Source organism: Thermobia domestica, chromosome 12 (genome assembly GCF_964235325.1).
Source record: "Thermobia domestica chromosome 12, izTheDome1.hap1.1, whole genome shotgun sequence".
NCBI classification, from domain to species: Eukaryota; Metazoa; Arthropoda; class Insecta; order Zygentoma; family Lepismatidae; genus Thermobia; species Thermobia domestica.
The window spans coordinates 160,349,429-160,363,652 of NC_137465.1; the positions used below are offsets into that span (position 1 = coordinate 160,349,429).

The 14,224-nt window shown below is 35.1% G+C and overlaps 1 protein-coding gene and 1 long non-coding RNA gene across 4 annotated transcripts in view; one reads left to right on the top strand and one right to left on the bottom strand.

Moving 5' to 3' along the window:
- LOC145666783 (uncharacterized) overlaps nt 1–14,224 on the bottom strand; it is a 121,129-nt gene that overhangs the window by 63,211 nt on the left and 43,694 nt on the right. The gene's annotated exons all lie outside the window — the stretch shown is intronic.
- Nucleotides 2,243–14,224, top strand: part of LOC145666780 (deoxycytidylate deaminase-like) — a 62,377-nt gene continuing 50,395 nt past the window's right edge. The window contains exons 1-2 of one of the 3 annotated variants that reach the window (XM_081734336.1): nt 2,243–2,392; nt 11,211–11,309. In XM_081734336.1, the coding sequence (XP_081590462.1) occupies nt 11,263–11,309 (47 nt within the window). In that variant the 5' untranslated portion in view covers nt 2,243–2,392; nt 11,211–11,262. Of the gene's footprint in view, nt 2,393–2,515; nt 2,672–11,210; nt 11,310–14,224 lie in introns of those variants that run through there. The other 2 variants (XM_081734335.1, XM_081734334.1) reach the window with 2 other exon arrangements.

Here is a 14,224-nt window from a genome sequence, read left to right on the forward strand (position 1 = left end):
TTTATTCAATGAACACAAGTTATGTATAATACTTACGTGTACAATATTACTACATTTTATTGAGAAATTTACTCAACATGTACTAACACATTATAAGCCCTTATTGATACTCATTTGGAAATTTTACGTAGAAGTAATTATGAATGATTGATTTCTTTCTTTCTTTGAAGAAAATAATGGACTGTAGATGCCGGCTAGAACTTAAATTACACGATGCACTAACACTTAACACACGCTATTTATTTGCACTAAATTTCGTTGCACTGGAAATTGATGGATTTTGGGGGGGTCATGTAGTTATTCCCACTGGTGAAATTTCTCATAGATGCTTGTTGTCCGATCAATGATCATGATTTAGGCTCCGTTCTGGTTCTTCTTTTTCAACTGCGAATATATTCAATCATTAACCTGTTTGGATTCCATGCTCACAAATCATTGGTTTTCGCTGTTTTGGATATCAGGCGATGTTTTTGCATACGTTCATTGGTTTTGTATAAATTTTACGTTTAAATACTTACTTCGATGTTACTTTGTTTTTACATAACTAAATTCACAATACTTTCGAAGATGGTTGAGGAAATATTAGATTTTCGTTAGACGTAACGTATGCAGAACAATTCACCTAGCCACCTTCACCAAGCACACCTTCGCGCGCTTTTTTTTTCAGCGTCAGTCAGTTTGCGCTATTCATGACAAAGAAATATTTTTAAAAATATCTATAATAAATGTTCTTTATGGGAAATATACATATCGAAAGGCGTTAAATGAGTTCACCATTAAGAAAAACTAATTAAAATATTAAAAACAGTAAAAATATCTCACGATTACATTTGAGTCGATGGTACTATATTTAATAATATCACGACCACATTACACCCCTTTTGTTCGGTGAGCAGGAAGTACAAGTCACCACTCACAGGACTGCCAACTCATAGATAAAGATAAAACCATAACACAGTTTGCGTCAGTACAGTACATGGAGCCTTATTCCAATTCAGCCAAAAGTAACTGGGAAATTTAAAATGGAATGGGAGTGAGGGGGGCCACACGCTCACAATACTACATGCAAGAAGAAAGAAAACACTGGTCATACATGAGTTAGAAACTCCAACCGCAAGCAGGCTCAAATCTTGTAAACGGTGCGAGATATTGAGAAAAAATAATTGAAAAAGTCTCCCCTTTATGTTACCCCTTGGCTTTTTTTAAATCAATACGTCTTTCACTTGTGTCTGTAAAGGGACATGTAGAAATGTAAGGAATGATAAGGAGATTTATGCTCATATGCGAATGATGCGCTGTGTAGAGAGCGCAAGTTCAGCTAGTTCAGTTAGAAATATTTGTTGTCGCGAATTCTGTTGAGGAATTTGTAGTTTAAAATATAAAACGATAATCATGTCTGTTGTGCTGTCTGGTTGCGAAACATTGTCACTGACTCTGAGGGAAAATCGCAGACTCATAGTATTTGAAAAAAGTTTCTTAAACCTATATATATAATATTCCCGTTTGTATGGGCGCCCTTTTAGTAGACTTGTCCACCGCCCTCATTAGTATCCCAGCACGGCCCTGGGTACAATTAGAATCTGTCTTCAGCGTATACTTCCAAATGTTGTGATCCGAACTGTTTGGTCTGATGACTATATAGGCTAGTTGACCTTGTTATCTCAGATCCAAGACTGAGACTAACCTATCATCTGATAACTTCCAATTCCCAAATGGAAATTAACAGGAGTGGAACCTATGATGCGTTATACATTGGCTCCTGCCCTTAACAGGGATCGAACCCTTTGAACATTACAAAATGGGTCCCTAGCGAATAGGGACGTATTGCAACGGCGCCGTACTGAACAGGAGTATATGGGACCAAACCCACGAACGTTATAAATTGACTTACCGTATAAGGACAAACTGAAATCGGACCCACTTCACTATAAAATCGTGTCTCCTTACAGGAACATATGGGAACGAACCCCGTGAACATTATTCCATTAGGCCGCGCCTCCATTGCTTCCGAATGCGATTGCGAATTTCCCAGCACGTATAAATAAATTGGAGTGCCTCGACTAGTTCCGACCTGCGAATTGCGGAAACCGACGTAAAGATGCGAATGCGAACGATCCCAACATGCTGAAATTGTTCGTCCGAATTCGTGCGAATGGAGAATCGTCTGCAGAGAAATTGAGAGCTACGTGAGAGCAAAAAGTTTGTTTTGCGTGAAAGTAGACGACGTTGCGAGGTGCGGAGATAAAAATAAAAATGGAAATAGATGTTGATATTTTAATAAATTGTGCTTTTGATAAAGTTCCATTGTGGATCCAAGCTCATCCAGATTTCCACAAACGACACGTCGTGAACAAATTATGGGCAGATGTAAGTAAAGAACTTGGAGTGGAAGGTATGTATAATAATTTTCTTTGTTTTCTCTTTAAAATATGAAGATATTGTTATCTTCATTAACGCGTTTCAAATACGGACGCTGAAAACGAGTCTCCACAGCACCCAATGTTTTAGAGTGACTCAAAGGAATTGCATTAACCGGAAGCAAAAGGTTCCTTTTCTTTCTAAAGAAAAAGAAGGATAAACCAGACGCGGGAAATTTAGCAGCTGTTGTGTCGTGTAGTGTAGTTTCGAAATCAGTTTTTTATTCTAATAAAAGCTGACAAATGTCTCGAAGGTATGTACTGTGAATTACTTACGTTCATATGCTCTTCCATTATTTCGTGTGAAAAGAATCAGTAAAGATTTACAGTAGAGAGCCGCTTTTTAGAAAAAATACAGGTGAAATTTGGTATCTCCAACGCAAAATTATAGCATAAGTAGTTAATTTATGCAGGTGCATTTCTGTAAGGTTAAGTAATTTGAAGAAATCACGCAACAAAGTTGAACACACCGATAAATGAAACGTCATGTATAATATAAAATGCGATGCTTTTTGCAGGCACTGAGAGTCTATTGTCGAAAGGCAGGATGTACCAAATATCGGGAAGACGCTGTTGCAATTCTATACAGAGTTGATAACATTGTGGATTATACTAGAAATATTTGGGAAACGGATATAGTATACATGAAGCTGCATCAGTTCCCGAAGGAGCAGGACGCTCATACTTTTAGGGATTGTTCATTGAGTATGTACGAACTTCCAAAGGGGGTAACAAAGCGACTTTTATTTACTTATCGACTAATACGAAAATAAAAAAAGAACGTACCTGTACTTTATATCTGCATGTGTAGTGCCCTTGTACTTTATCTATGACTATGTGTGTGGGGGGAGGGGGATTTAACGCATATCGCATGTCTTGTGCACATGGATAGTTCTTACTATTGCACTACGTAGAAAATTTATGGTATTTCATGTAGAAGTGGTAATAGAACACAGAAGAAACGCAGATCAGAGGGTTCTCATGTGTACTATTACCATTTTCTGTAGTTTTTGATCGTTTAGGTTAGGTTAGGATATTTGTATTTGGGAGAGGCAGGATTCTTCGCTTAAAAGGAGTATGTTTAGTACAAGGGGTCCAGAAGCACGTAAAAACAAAATTTACAGGAGAAATAAATAATGCAAGTACTTAGACGTAACATAACGTAACCAAATCTAACCTAACCTAACATAAACTAACCTAAGCTAACCATAACTAACGTAAACTTACCTAATATTAGTAGAAATAAGCGAAATTCTATAATTTTTTGGGAAAATTATGCGAGACCCCTATACTAATTTAACATAAACAAACCTAACCTAACCTAAACGAAACCAACCTAAGCTAGACTAAACTAACCTTACGTACTCTAAACTAACCGAATGTGAACAGAAATTATCAAAATTGTAACATTTTTTAGAGAAAAGAGCTGGACCCCTTCTGCTAAACATACGCCGCTTAAAATTCGTACTTTCTTCCTATATTTTCTGTGTTCTTGTGGTTAAACTATGCTAGCTTCGGTTAATAATTACGCGCGTAACATCAAGTCATTTCTCCTATAAAAGTGGTGATTTTACTACTCAAGTCATTTCTATGGTGATTTTACCTGATTTTAGCTCCCCAGTTTCAAAATTATCTCGTTTAGTTTAGGTTAGGATTTTTGGATTCGGGGGGGGCCAGAATTCTCTGCTTAAAATTCGTACCTTCCTCTATTTTCTGTTTTTGATATTAGGCTAGGTTAGGTTAAGTTAGCACTTAGTAAGGCATTACTGCTGTATCACCGGACCAATTTGAAAATCGAAAGTACCAAAGTGTACTGCATTCGGTTATATTTGGTTGGATTATATTACGTTACGTTAGATTACGTTACTAGGCGTGTAGTTTTACTATACGGATCCATAATATAAGCAGGAGTAGTAGTAGGAGGAGGAGGAGAAGGAACAGGTTAGAAACCCCGCATTTTTAGTTGAGTTCTGTTCTTGATATGAAATGGGCAAATTAATGATTTGCCTTTTTTTTTTCTTTTACATGGATTCGTATAGTAAATCAAGTGTACCTCTCCGCGAAATAATTCATCCCCCTCCACATACAGTGACGCTTATAACATCAAAAACAACCAAAAAATACAACCATTTTCTTAACTTTTACTATTCCCATTATCTGACTTTCAGTCATTCTTCCTCACAAACTGAAATAAATTCTCCAATTGACCCGGTAAATTTCCTAAAATTTGTCCGGCGATACAGCAGCTAACCCCTTAGTAATTACTTTGCTGTTTAAAACGAATCCATGTGTTTGGAGTAGCGTTGAAATAACTACTGTTTTTGTTCCGCAAATATAGAATAAAAATAAAATTTATCCGTCCTCAAAGACGAGGAATACAATTTATGAATTGTAGAAGACATGGAAAATGGTCAACTTCTGAGCCCCACCATTCAGCTATGGAGACAGATAGTTATAATTCTTGTTGTGGTGTGTACGTAGGGATATAAATTATGTTTTATTATAGCTTGGTTTGCACATGCGTATCTTTTTGTACATAAATTAACAAATGAACGTCAGTTTATATAAAGAAGTTTACGAATTTTTTTTCGAGCACTTCCGGTTTGAATTTTAAAATTGTTTTCACGGTTGGTAAGACGTGGTGACCCGCTTTCCGAAAAAAAAAATGTATCGCTTCTGTATGCAACCGTTTCGTCGCAAAAAATTCGAGAAATTGTCAGATTTTCAAAAATCACCATTTTTGGGCGCCATTTTCTCGAAAACACCATCTTTTAAAATTCTGAAATTTTGTCAGATGGTTTAGCTTTACATGAATAATAAACACACCAAACATCATTCTCTTGCTTCATGAATTAACTACATCCTTTTGAAGTTAGCGAAGTTCCATTAACTTTGTTACAGTTGGCAACACTAAAAATAATACAAGTGCAACAATTTGATGATGCTTGTGGTTCACATTAATTAAATAACAAACAAAAGTTTTTTCCTGACTGTTTTTTATTATTTTGATCAAAAATGCTCTCTAAAATATTAAAATGAACCTCCCACCTACTCCTCCGTTTTCTTAAACCGAAGTAACCTGAGATGGCAATTACGATTACGAAACACACAAATTTTCAAGTTTACTTGATACGGCCATCCAGTAAGTTCTGATGATTTATAAAAAGCCTGATCTATTACCTCAGTGATGATTTGGAATGCTCCAAGGAAAGTCCCAGTGTGTACGATCTCATTACAGTGCTCGAAAATGAACAAAAAGTTTTAAAAAATTAAAACGTTTTCTTACGCGTTCCATCAAAGAAATTTACAGACCTCTTAGACAGAACAATCCCAGCATAAGATTGTTCGAAATTTTATAGTATTCGACCAAAGTGGGTCAGTCCGCAACCTCTGCATTGAAGCTGTCATGAGTGACTATTTTCTTTAGTAGTATGATCTGCAGAAAATGAGAACTATCCTCTTCAAGAATGTGGTGAATGTCTTGGAGTGTGAGGAATAAGTGTAGAGTCTTTAATTATTGATCCTGATGAAAATGGAAGTGTTATGTGTATCATATGGGAAAACTATGATCTCGTTAAAAAAAAAAAAAAAAAAAAAAAAAACTGCCAATTTCTGTTTTCGTATCGTACATTGCTGGTTTAACTGTATGAATTGTAATTAATGACTACATCAAGAAAATCCAAAGAGAATTAATTGCTACCGAAAAGCATCGTATAAAATTTCAAAATACAAATTCTATTTTACTTCATGTGGACTTCGCTGAAAACTGGACTGTTATTCCGGAAAGTAAAATTCAGAGTTATCACCGAAAAAACTAGCAAATTTCCATTCTTACGGCAGTGGTATATTATTATGAAACAACTGACAGTTTTGTTGTAATAAGCGACGATAAAACACACGATTCGGCTCATGTACTTATAGTCATAGACAAAATTCTAAAAATACTCGAAGAAAGGCGAAAATATAGGTTATAGAAAAAGGTTGGAATACGTGAAAATAAGTGTCTACAATTTCCCAAACCGTGTCAGTGATTTCTGATGGTGCTGCATCCCACTTTAAAAATCGCTTTCAGATGTTCGAGATGCAGACAGGTCCGATAAAGCACTAGATTTTTTTGAATGAAACCGGCCATGGCAAGATTCTCTGCGACGGTATTCGGGGCGGGGGGTGTAAAGAATGTGGCAACGCGGCATAACCTTAAGCAAAAACAGATACACATTATTAAAACTGCAGAAGAATTCGTGTGTATAGTGCAAGTACAAACTCCGGGTATTATTCTCGTTTTGTTTCCTGGAACTGAATTCGACTATTTCCGAAGAATAAATAAATAAATAAATGAAAGAATGGGAAAGTGTGCGACCGGTAACTGGTATTCAATGAAGTCATCTTTTTCTTTCGGAAAATGGAGAAGTTTTTATGGCAGTAACGAGTCACCATGAACTAACTTCATGCTTCCCCCAAAATCGAGCTTTTGCAATTCAAAGAGTAGATTCAAGAAGTCTTCAAAATGGAACTTCTGTTACATGCATATATGAAAACCGGTGGTGGGTAGCAGAAATATTATGAATAAATCATGAATTACGTGAAGTTGAAGTGCTGTTTATGCTTCCACATGGACCTTCATCAGGGTACAGGCTTCCAGAAGAGCATAAGAGAAGTGAAAATTAATGTTTTGCGACTACCGACGATATGCTACGGCTTGTGAGTGCACCAACACCTATTAGAGGATCTGCACGGTCATATGCTGTTAGCAAAGAAGACATCAAGCAAGCAAATGATTGGTTCATGTGAAAAAAAAATCCATGAAATTTTGTTTCCGGAGACCATTTTAAGTAAGTGAACTTAAAATTTGTGTGTTTCGAAGTCGTAATTTCCATCTCAGACTGCTTCGGTTTAAGAAAATGGATGAGTAGGGGAGGCTCATTTTACTATTTCAGAGAACATTTTTGATCAAAATTAAAAGAAAAAAAGTCAGGAAAAAACTTATGTTTGTTATTTAATGAATGTAAATCACAAACATCATCAAATTGTTGCACTTTTATTGTTTACAGTGTTGCCAACTGTGACATCAAAGTTAACGGAACTTCGCTAACTTCAAAAGGCTGTAGTTAATTTATAAAGCATTGGTCGAAAACGGTATCTGGTGTGTTTATTATTCATGTAAATTTGAACAATCTGGCAAAATTTCAGAATTTTAAAAATATGGTGTTTTCGAGAAAATAGCGCCCAAAAATGGCGATTTTTGAAAATTTGACAATTTCTCGAATTTTTTGTTGCGACGAAACGGTTGCATACAAAAGCGATACTTTTTTTTTTTTTTTTTTTTTTTTTTTTTTTTTTTTTTGAAAGCGGGTAACTACGTCTTACCAAACGTGAAAACTGAATTTTAAAATTCGAACCGGAAGTGCTTGAAAAAAATACACAAACTTCGACTTTTCGTATAAACTGGCGTTCATTTGTTAATTTATGTACAACAAAAAAAAAAAAAAAAAAAAAAAATGCATGCGCAAACCAAACTATATTAAATTATAGTTTATTTGTATCCCTATTACACCCATGTCCAAAATTATTGTCGCATATCTATAATTGTCCTCTTATAAAAATATAATTTGATAATGATTTTGCAGGGTACTGTTAATACTGGTACTATGTGTATAATTGGGAAATGTATATTTGTGGTAAATTTCATAGGAAAAGAATTATAAATACAAAAATTAGAATGAGTAAAACAAAATGTTGCTAAATAGGCAAGAAAATTTTCTTTTCTTTTTTTTGTGTGTGTGTGTGTGTTCTTATTTATTGCTCTTTTGACATGAAATTTGCCACATACATGTCTTTGCCGATTATACACATGGTAACATTATAAGAAATACCGGGCGAATTCGTTATCAAATTATATTCCTACGACAACATTTTTATAGATATGCGACAATAATTTTTGACATGAATATACATACCACAACAAGAATTATAACTCTGTCTCCATAGCTGAATGGTGGGGTTCGGAAATCGACGATTTTCCATGTTTTCTACAATTCATAAATTGTATACTCCCAGTCTTTGACGGCCCGTTACTTGTCGGGAAAATTCTTTTCGACAAAACAAAAAACTATGAGTCTCTTAAAAACAAGTCTAGTTGTTATATAAAAAAAAAAAAAAAAAGTTTCAACAATATCTGAGATTGTGATGGTACTTTTTTTTTTTTTTTGCCTGAGTTGAAATGGAGGGCACCAAAGGGAAGAGTAACTGCAAACTGCAGTGATATTTTGCACTTATCATAGACAAGGTCACAACTTCAACTAACGTAGATTTGTAAGCCTACGTATACTATTTCTACATGAATATGGAAACTTTCTGAATTTCCTCATGCATATTTCAGCCTCAAAGGAAATTTGAAGGTCTTATTTTGTTGTTTATATTGTCAAAAGCAATGTATTAATGTGCATATGGTATGAGGACTCTGGCTTGAACACTCCTCGCCAGCTGAAGCGCCGAAAATGTTTTCGTAACCAGCAGATTTGGGACTATGCAAAGACTATTTGTTACTCCACTTTTTGATAAGGATATGTTCGGTAAGATCTGCTACGGAGCTGGCCATCGTCGTGGCTTCTTACACTCGATCACATTAAATCTCTTTCATGGTGCGATGGTATTCAAATCTTCCATCCAGGTTCGAAGTATAATGCCCCGGACGGGAGTGGAATAAGGGATTCCTTTGGTGTTCATTCACAGTCACATCCCGGTAAAAGAAGCTGACTTCAGTTTAGTTGAATTGTATTAGGACTTGTTAAATTTGAAAGGTGGTAATTTATTTTGAAAATAGTGGAATAAAACACATAATAATACTGTATTTCATTCTTGTGTTACAACCTAAACAAGAAGTGAACCGAATCTGTGGTCCATTTCTTAACCCTGGAAAGACACCCTGGGGTCGCCGGCGACCCCACTTGTGTTGACTTACTCATCTGCGCCTGCGCTAAATAACCTAAATAGTTCATGATTTGTCTACCTTCTATGCTTGAGTAGTAGTCAAAGTGGGAATATTTAATTGTTGGTTCTGCACATTATTTGTTTTTATTTAGTGCAGCTGGGTCGCATACAACCCCAGGGTGTTTTTATGGCACGAAAATAGCATCGCTGGAAATTTTTCTCTTTCGAACTATTTGTGGCTGAAGTGCAACATATCATGTCGTAAATAAGTAAGGGACTCACTGTGGAAGAAGTATATGCAATACTGAATGAAGAAGTATCTGTTCCAAACTGTGGAAGAATCATTAAGTAGAAGACCTGGTCGGTGTGTTTTCTGTCCCCTTAATAAGGATAGAAAAGAATAAAGATGTACTGTATGTATTGCTTAGGCAGGCGGCTGTAAAGATGTGAAGTGACTTTTCACTAATGCTGTTAGCAAATGAGAAGTTTCAAAACTTGTGTAGCTGTTTCGAATGATTTGTACTGGAAAAGAATATTAACATTTGTATAGCTATTCAAATAATATAACTAATGAACAGTAAATTCGGTATTCTAACTGGCGACCTACCGGGCTACATTTATAACAATAACCTAACCTAAAATAATCTAACCAGTTACAAAAATTGATGTTACGTTATGTTATAATCATAGATATCTGTCGGTAGGTCACCAGTTAGAACATTACTGAAAATTTAATAGTAAATCATTAACCCAATATTTGTGTTCAATTATAAAAGCTGTTGTCAGGCTATTAGAAATTTAACATGCATACGTGTGACATACACATGTTTTAGTATAATCTGAAGTAAATTAGCAAATGGTATCAATTCTCACTCGACTGGTGTTTTCTAAATGTATACATTTTGTAATGGGTCGTATACGACCCCACGGTGTACTTTGTGTCTTGATAGTACAATAGTGTTCTTCTAGGGTTAAATTACCTAACACAGTTTCGTTAAGATGAAATGTTCATTAATGGACTACTCGTGTGATTTTATATATTTATTTCATGTATGATAGTGGTGTAGATAATACATTGATATTATCATTATATTGCGAGCGGTGATAATGATTAGAAATAATGTAAGTAAAAGGCTAATAGTCACCGCAAGAAATAAACCTCATTACTAGGAAATACTTTCGAAGAACATCGTCTCCATCGTCAGCCTAGGCACACTTCAAAAAGGATTTAAACCATAAAAAGAATTTTAAAAATGTACGAAGCAAAAATGTTCTTGTCACTAGAATTAGACATATGTTAATAGTAATTCACTTGTCACTGTTCACTGTTGTTTCCTTTTTTTTTTTTTTTTCTTTATTCTCCAGACGGCGAAAATGAGTAGCAAAAACATTGCTCCAAATAGCATTTATGCCTCCTTTATTTGAATTGAGTGCCGGTTTCTCCTTATGAATGTAATAAGCTTCTTTAATTTTCCGTTCAGTTGCTGTTTTTGCTTTTTCGATCAAACATGAATTAATAATGTTGTGGTTATTTTCTTTGAGATGTTATACCAGTCCAGATAACTGTTGTAAGCTACGAGATTTGGACGTGCGAATGTGCTCAGCGATTCTGGTACAAATATTCCTTTTTGTCTGACCTGTATATATTTGGTCACATTGACATTTGACCCTATAGACGCCACTACTTTGTTGGGGATCAGTTGAAGTTTGCCTAGGCTGACGATGAAGACGATGTTCTTCGAAAGTACTTCCTAATGATGAGATTTGTTTCTTGCGGTGACTATTAGCCTTTTACTTACATTATTTCTAATACAGTGATATGTTTAGTGACTATTATATGTTTATATACTTTGTTTGCTTTAGGTTGTTTGACGCCGAAGTGGCAACAGAAGAATTGTCTAACAAATTGGAAGGTATGACAGCGGCTGTATTGAATTCAGTTTCCAATGGACAAAAGATAAGGTAAACTTTCTAATTATTACACCATAAACAGTTTTTATTTTCTTCAAGTATATTCCAAGGTAATATTTCCTGAATTTTGCATTCGACATTTGAAATCTGTTTTTAGGAACTAAGAAAAGGAAAAAGAATCACCGTATTTGCAAAGCTATTTAGTAGTTCGTAATTATCACGTGAAACGTGAATTTATATCCCATGCCATATGATTTTGTGGTGGATAACATCGCGTTTGTGATTTTTCTCGGGTTCTTTCGTTTTCCTTCCAAACTCTCATTTCACCAGTTTTTTCATAATCATTTATTTTCATTAATTATACGTCTCCTTTATCGTAAAGGACATAGATGATGGACATTAAGTTAAGAAGAAAAATTTTGTACGGTTTTTATGGAGAATTATTTTTATGTATTTGCAGTGATACAATATTTGAACAGTGTGCAGAATCGAATCACTGAAACTAAACTGATTAGAAACGGACTATAATCTGCCATTTGACTACTAGACAGGGTTTGCCCAAGTGGGCCCAGCCCGAAAAAACCCACCTGAAAAAACCCATCTTAAAACCCACCTGGGTTTTTGACTTTTTGTTAGTGTATTATTGGTACAACTAAGGTGATCACATTGAAAGTTATTTTTATCAGATTTTAAACTTTCTTTGGGCGAATTATATGCTTTCATGTTAAGATAGACAACAATATTCAACGTAAGACCTTTATAAAGCTCTAAATGCACTGAATGAATGAATAAATAAATAAATAAAAAAACCTCACCTGAGCTTGAGATAATTGTAGAACAAATTAATGTGCGGATTATGCTTATAGCCTATTTGAAGTAAAGTAAGCGATTGTATATTTTAGAAAATACTTTCCGTGAATAGTGTGTTTCCTGACTCGGCGCCGCCGAGGGACGTTATCCCTCATACGTTGACGGGTTTAAGGTCATAGTTGCCGGTACTAACAGTAAATATGTAAATACATTAGTAAAACTATTAGTATTATTTCTTACCTTCGATGGTAACAATAGTATTCAGTAAAATTCGGTTTTCCAACAACAGTTAAGTTCAGTCATTTGTTGCTAGCCGTCAAATAAGCATTCTGTAGAATCAACACTAGCAATAACGTAAAAATTCTTGTCAAAATTAAGGAGCATAATGCTCGGAGTTCCGAAGACTACGTAACGCTTACTATTTCAAGTAAAAACCCGTCGTGAAAGAAGTCTTCGGGAAATTCCCGCAATTGAACCCACATAGCATCGAAAGTGAATACTTCAACAATAAATTTATTTATTTTACGCTGGAGGATATTTCATTTCATTTTAGATATTTTGAAACATTTACTTGATAAAATATGAATTATAGGCCTATCTTTGTTAATTGTTTTAAATTAATTTTCGGAAAAGAACGGTCTTGCAACAAGTGCTCGGGTAATTCCCGTAATTGAATGCACAAAGCATCGAAAGTGAACTTCAACAATAAGACCACTTATTTTACGTTGAAAAATATTTAAGACATTTTGATGAATTATGTCTTTGTTTTAATTTAATATAGCTATTTGGTATTCATATTTGCGAACGTCACTGAGGCTCCTAGGATGACTCGATCTACATTTGTTAGTTTGTCTGCCTTTATCATACAGTGTTCAACTTTCGGTCTTAAATTTTCAGGATACAAACCAGACATACTCTAAATTTTCTGTTTAGATTTTGGCAGCATACCAACGTAAAATTACAAAATGGCGCGCTTTTTAAAAAAAAAAAAAAAAAATAGCTGATATCCACTGGCGAAAATCCCGGGGGGATGATGGGGACATATCCCCTCAATAATCCGATTGTAAATGTGTCTTTTAGGAAGAAATGTGATGTTTTGTGTCCAACTGTCACAAAGGAAAGTGAGAAGAAATTGATACCTCCCAGAATAAGCCTCAAATCTGACCGCATCCCAATGCTGAAGACAACTCTGCTTCCCTACCCATGTTGTCCCGGAGTCCCACACAGGGGACATAAAATATGACGATATTATTATTGCTTTACAACTTTAAAATCAGACTGGCAACATTGAAAACTGTTTACAGGGAATGATCATATTTGGATCATCCCTTGTGAACAGTTTTCAATGTTGCCGGTCGGATTTTAAAGTTATAAAGCAATAATAATATCGTCATATTTTATGTCCCCTGTGGAGGACGCCGGTACCGACATGGGTAATCATCCTCAGCATTGTTTTTCGCCTTCATAAATATTTTGTACATCACATGTGTATATATATATATATATACCGTCTTACCCGTCCCCCCAATGTTGAAGACAAATTTGCGCCGCTGCTGATATCCACGCTACAAAGCGCAATTTTAGGTCTTTCAAGTTGAAATTTTCAAAGTAGAAACACAAGAAACTAAATTAGCTGTGTATATTTTGGCGGCATAAAATTTCAAAATGGCGTCCATTTTTCAAAATAGCGGGTATCCATGCTACAAGGTGGAATTTTCGGACTTTTTAAGTTGATATTTTGAGGGTAGAAGCACAAGACATTCTAAATTTGCTGTATGGATTTTTTCGGCGATCCAATATAAAATTTCAAAATGGCGGCAGTTTTTTTCAAAACAGCAGTGAATAGAAAGTTGTTGCAAGTTGTGACAATGACACTCATAAAATGTAAATCATATTTTAACATTTTTACCCCAAAGAGATTGAAATATTTCGAAAAAACCCAATTAAACCCGAAAAAACCCAATAAAACCCAAAAATACCCGAAAAAACCCACATGGGCCCAGGTGGGTTGGGTTTTTTCAAAAATACCCGGGTTTTTTCAAACCCTGCTACTAGATGCTGTAAGAACAATTCAGTATTGAATTCACAAATTTCATTCTTAATATTCAGGGAGTATTAATGTATCTGCAATTATTTGTCACTTTCGAATGAGTGAA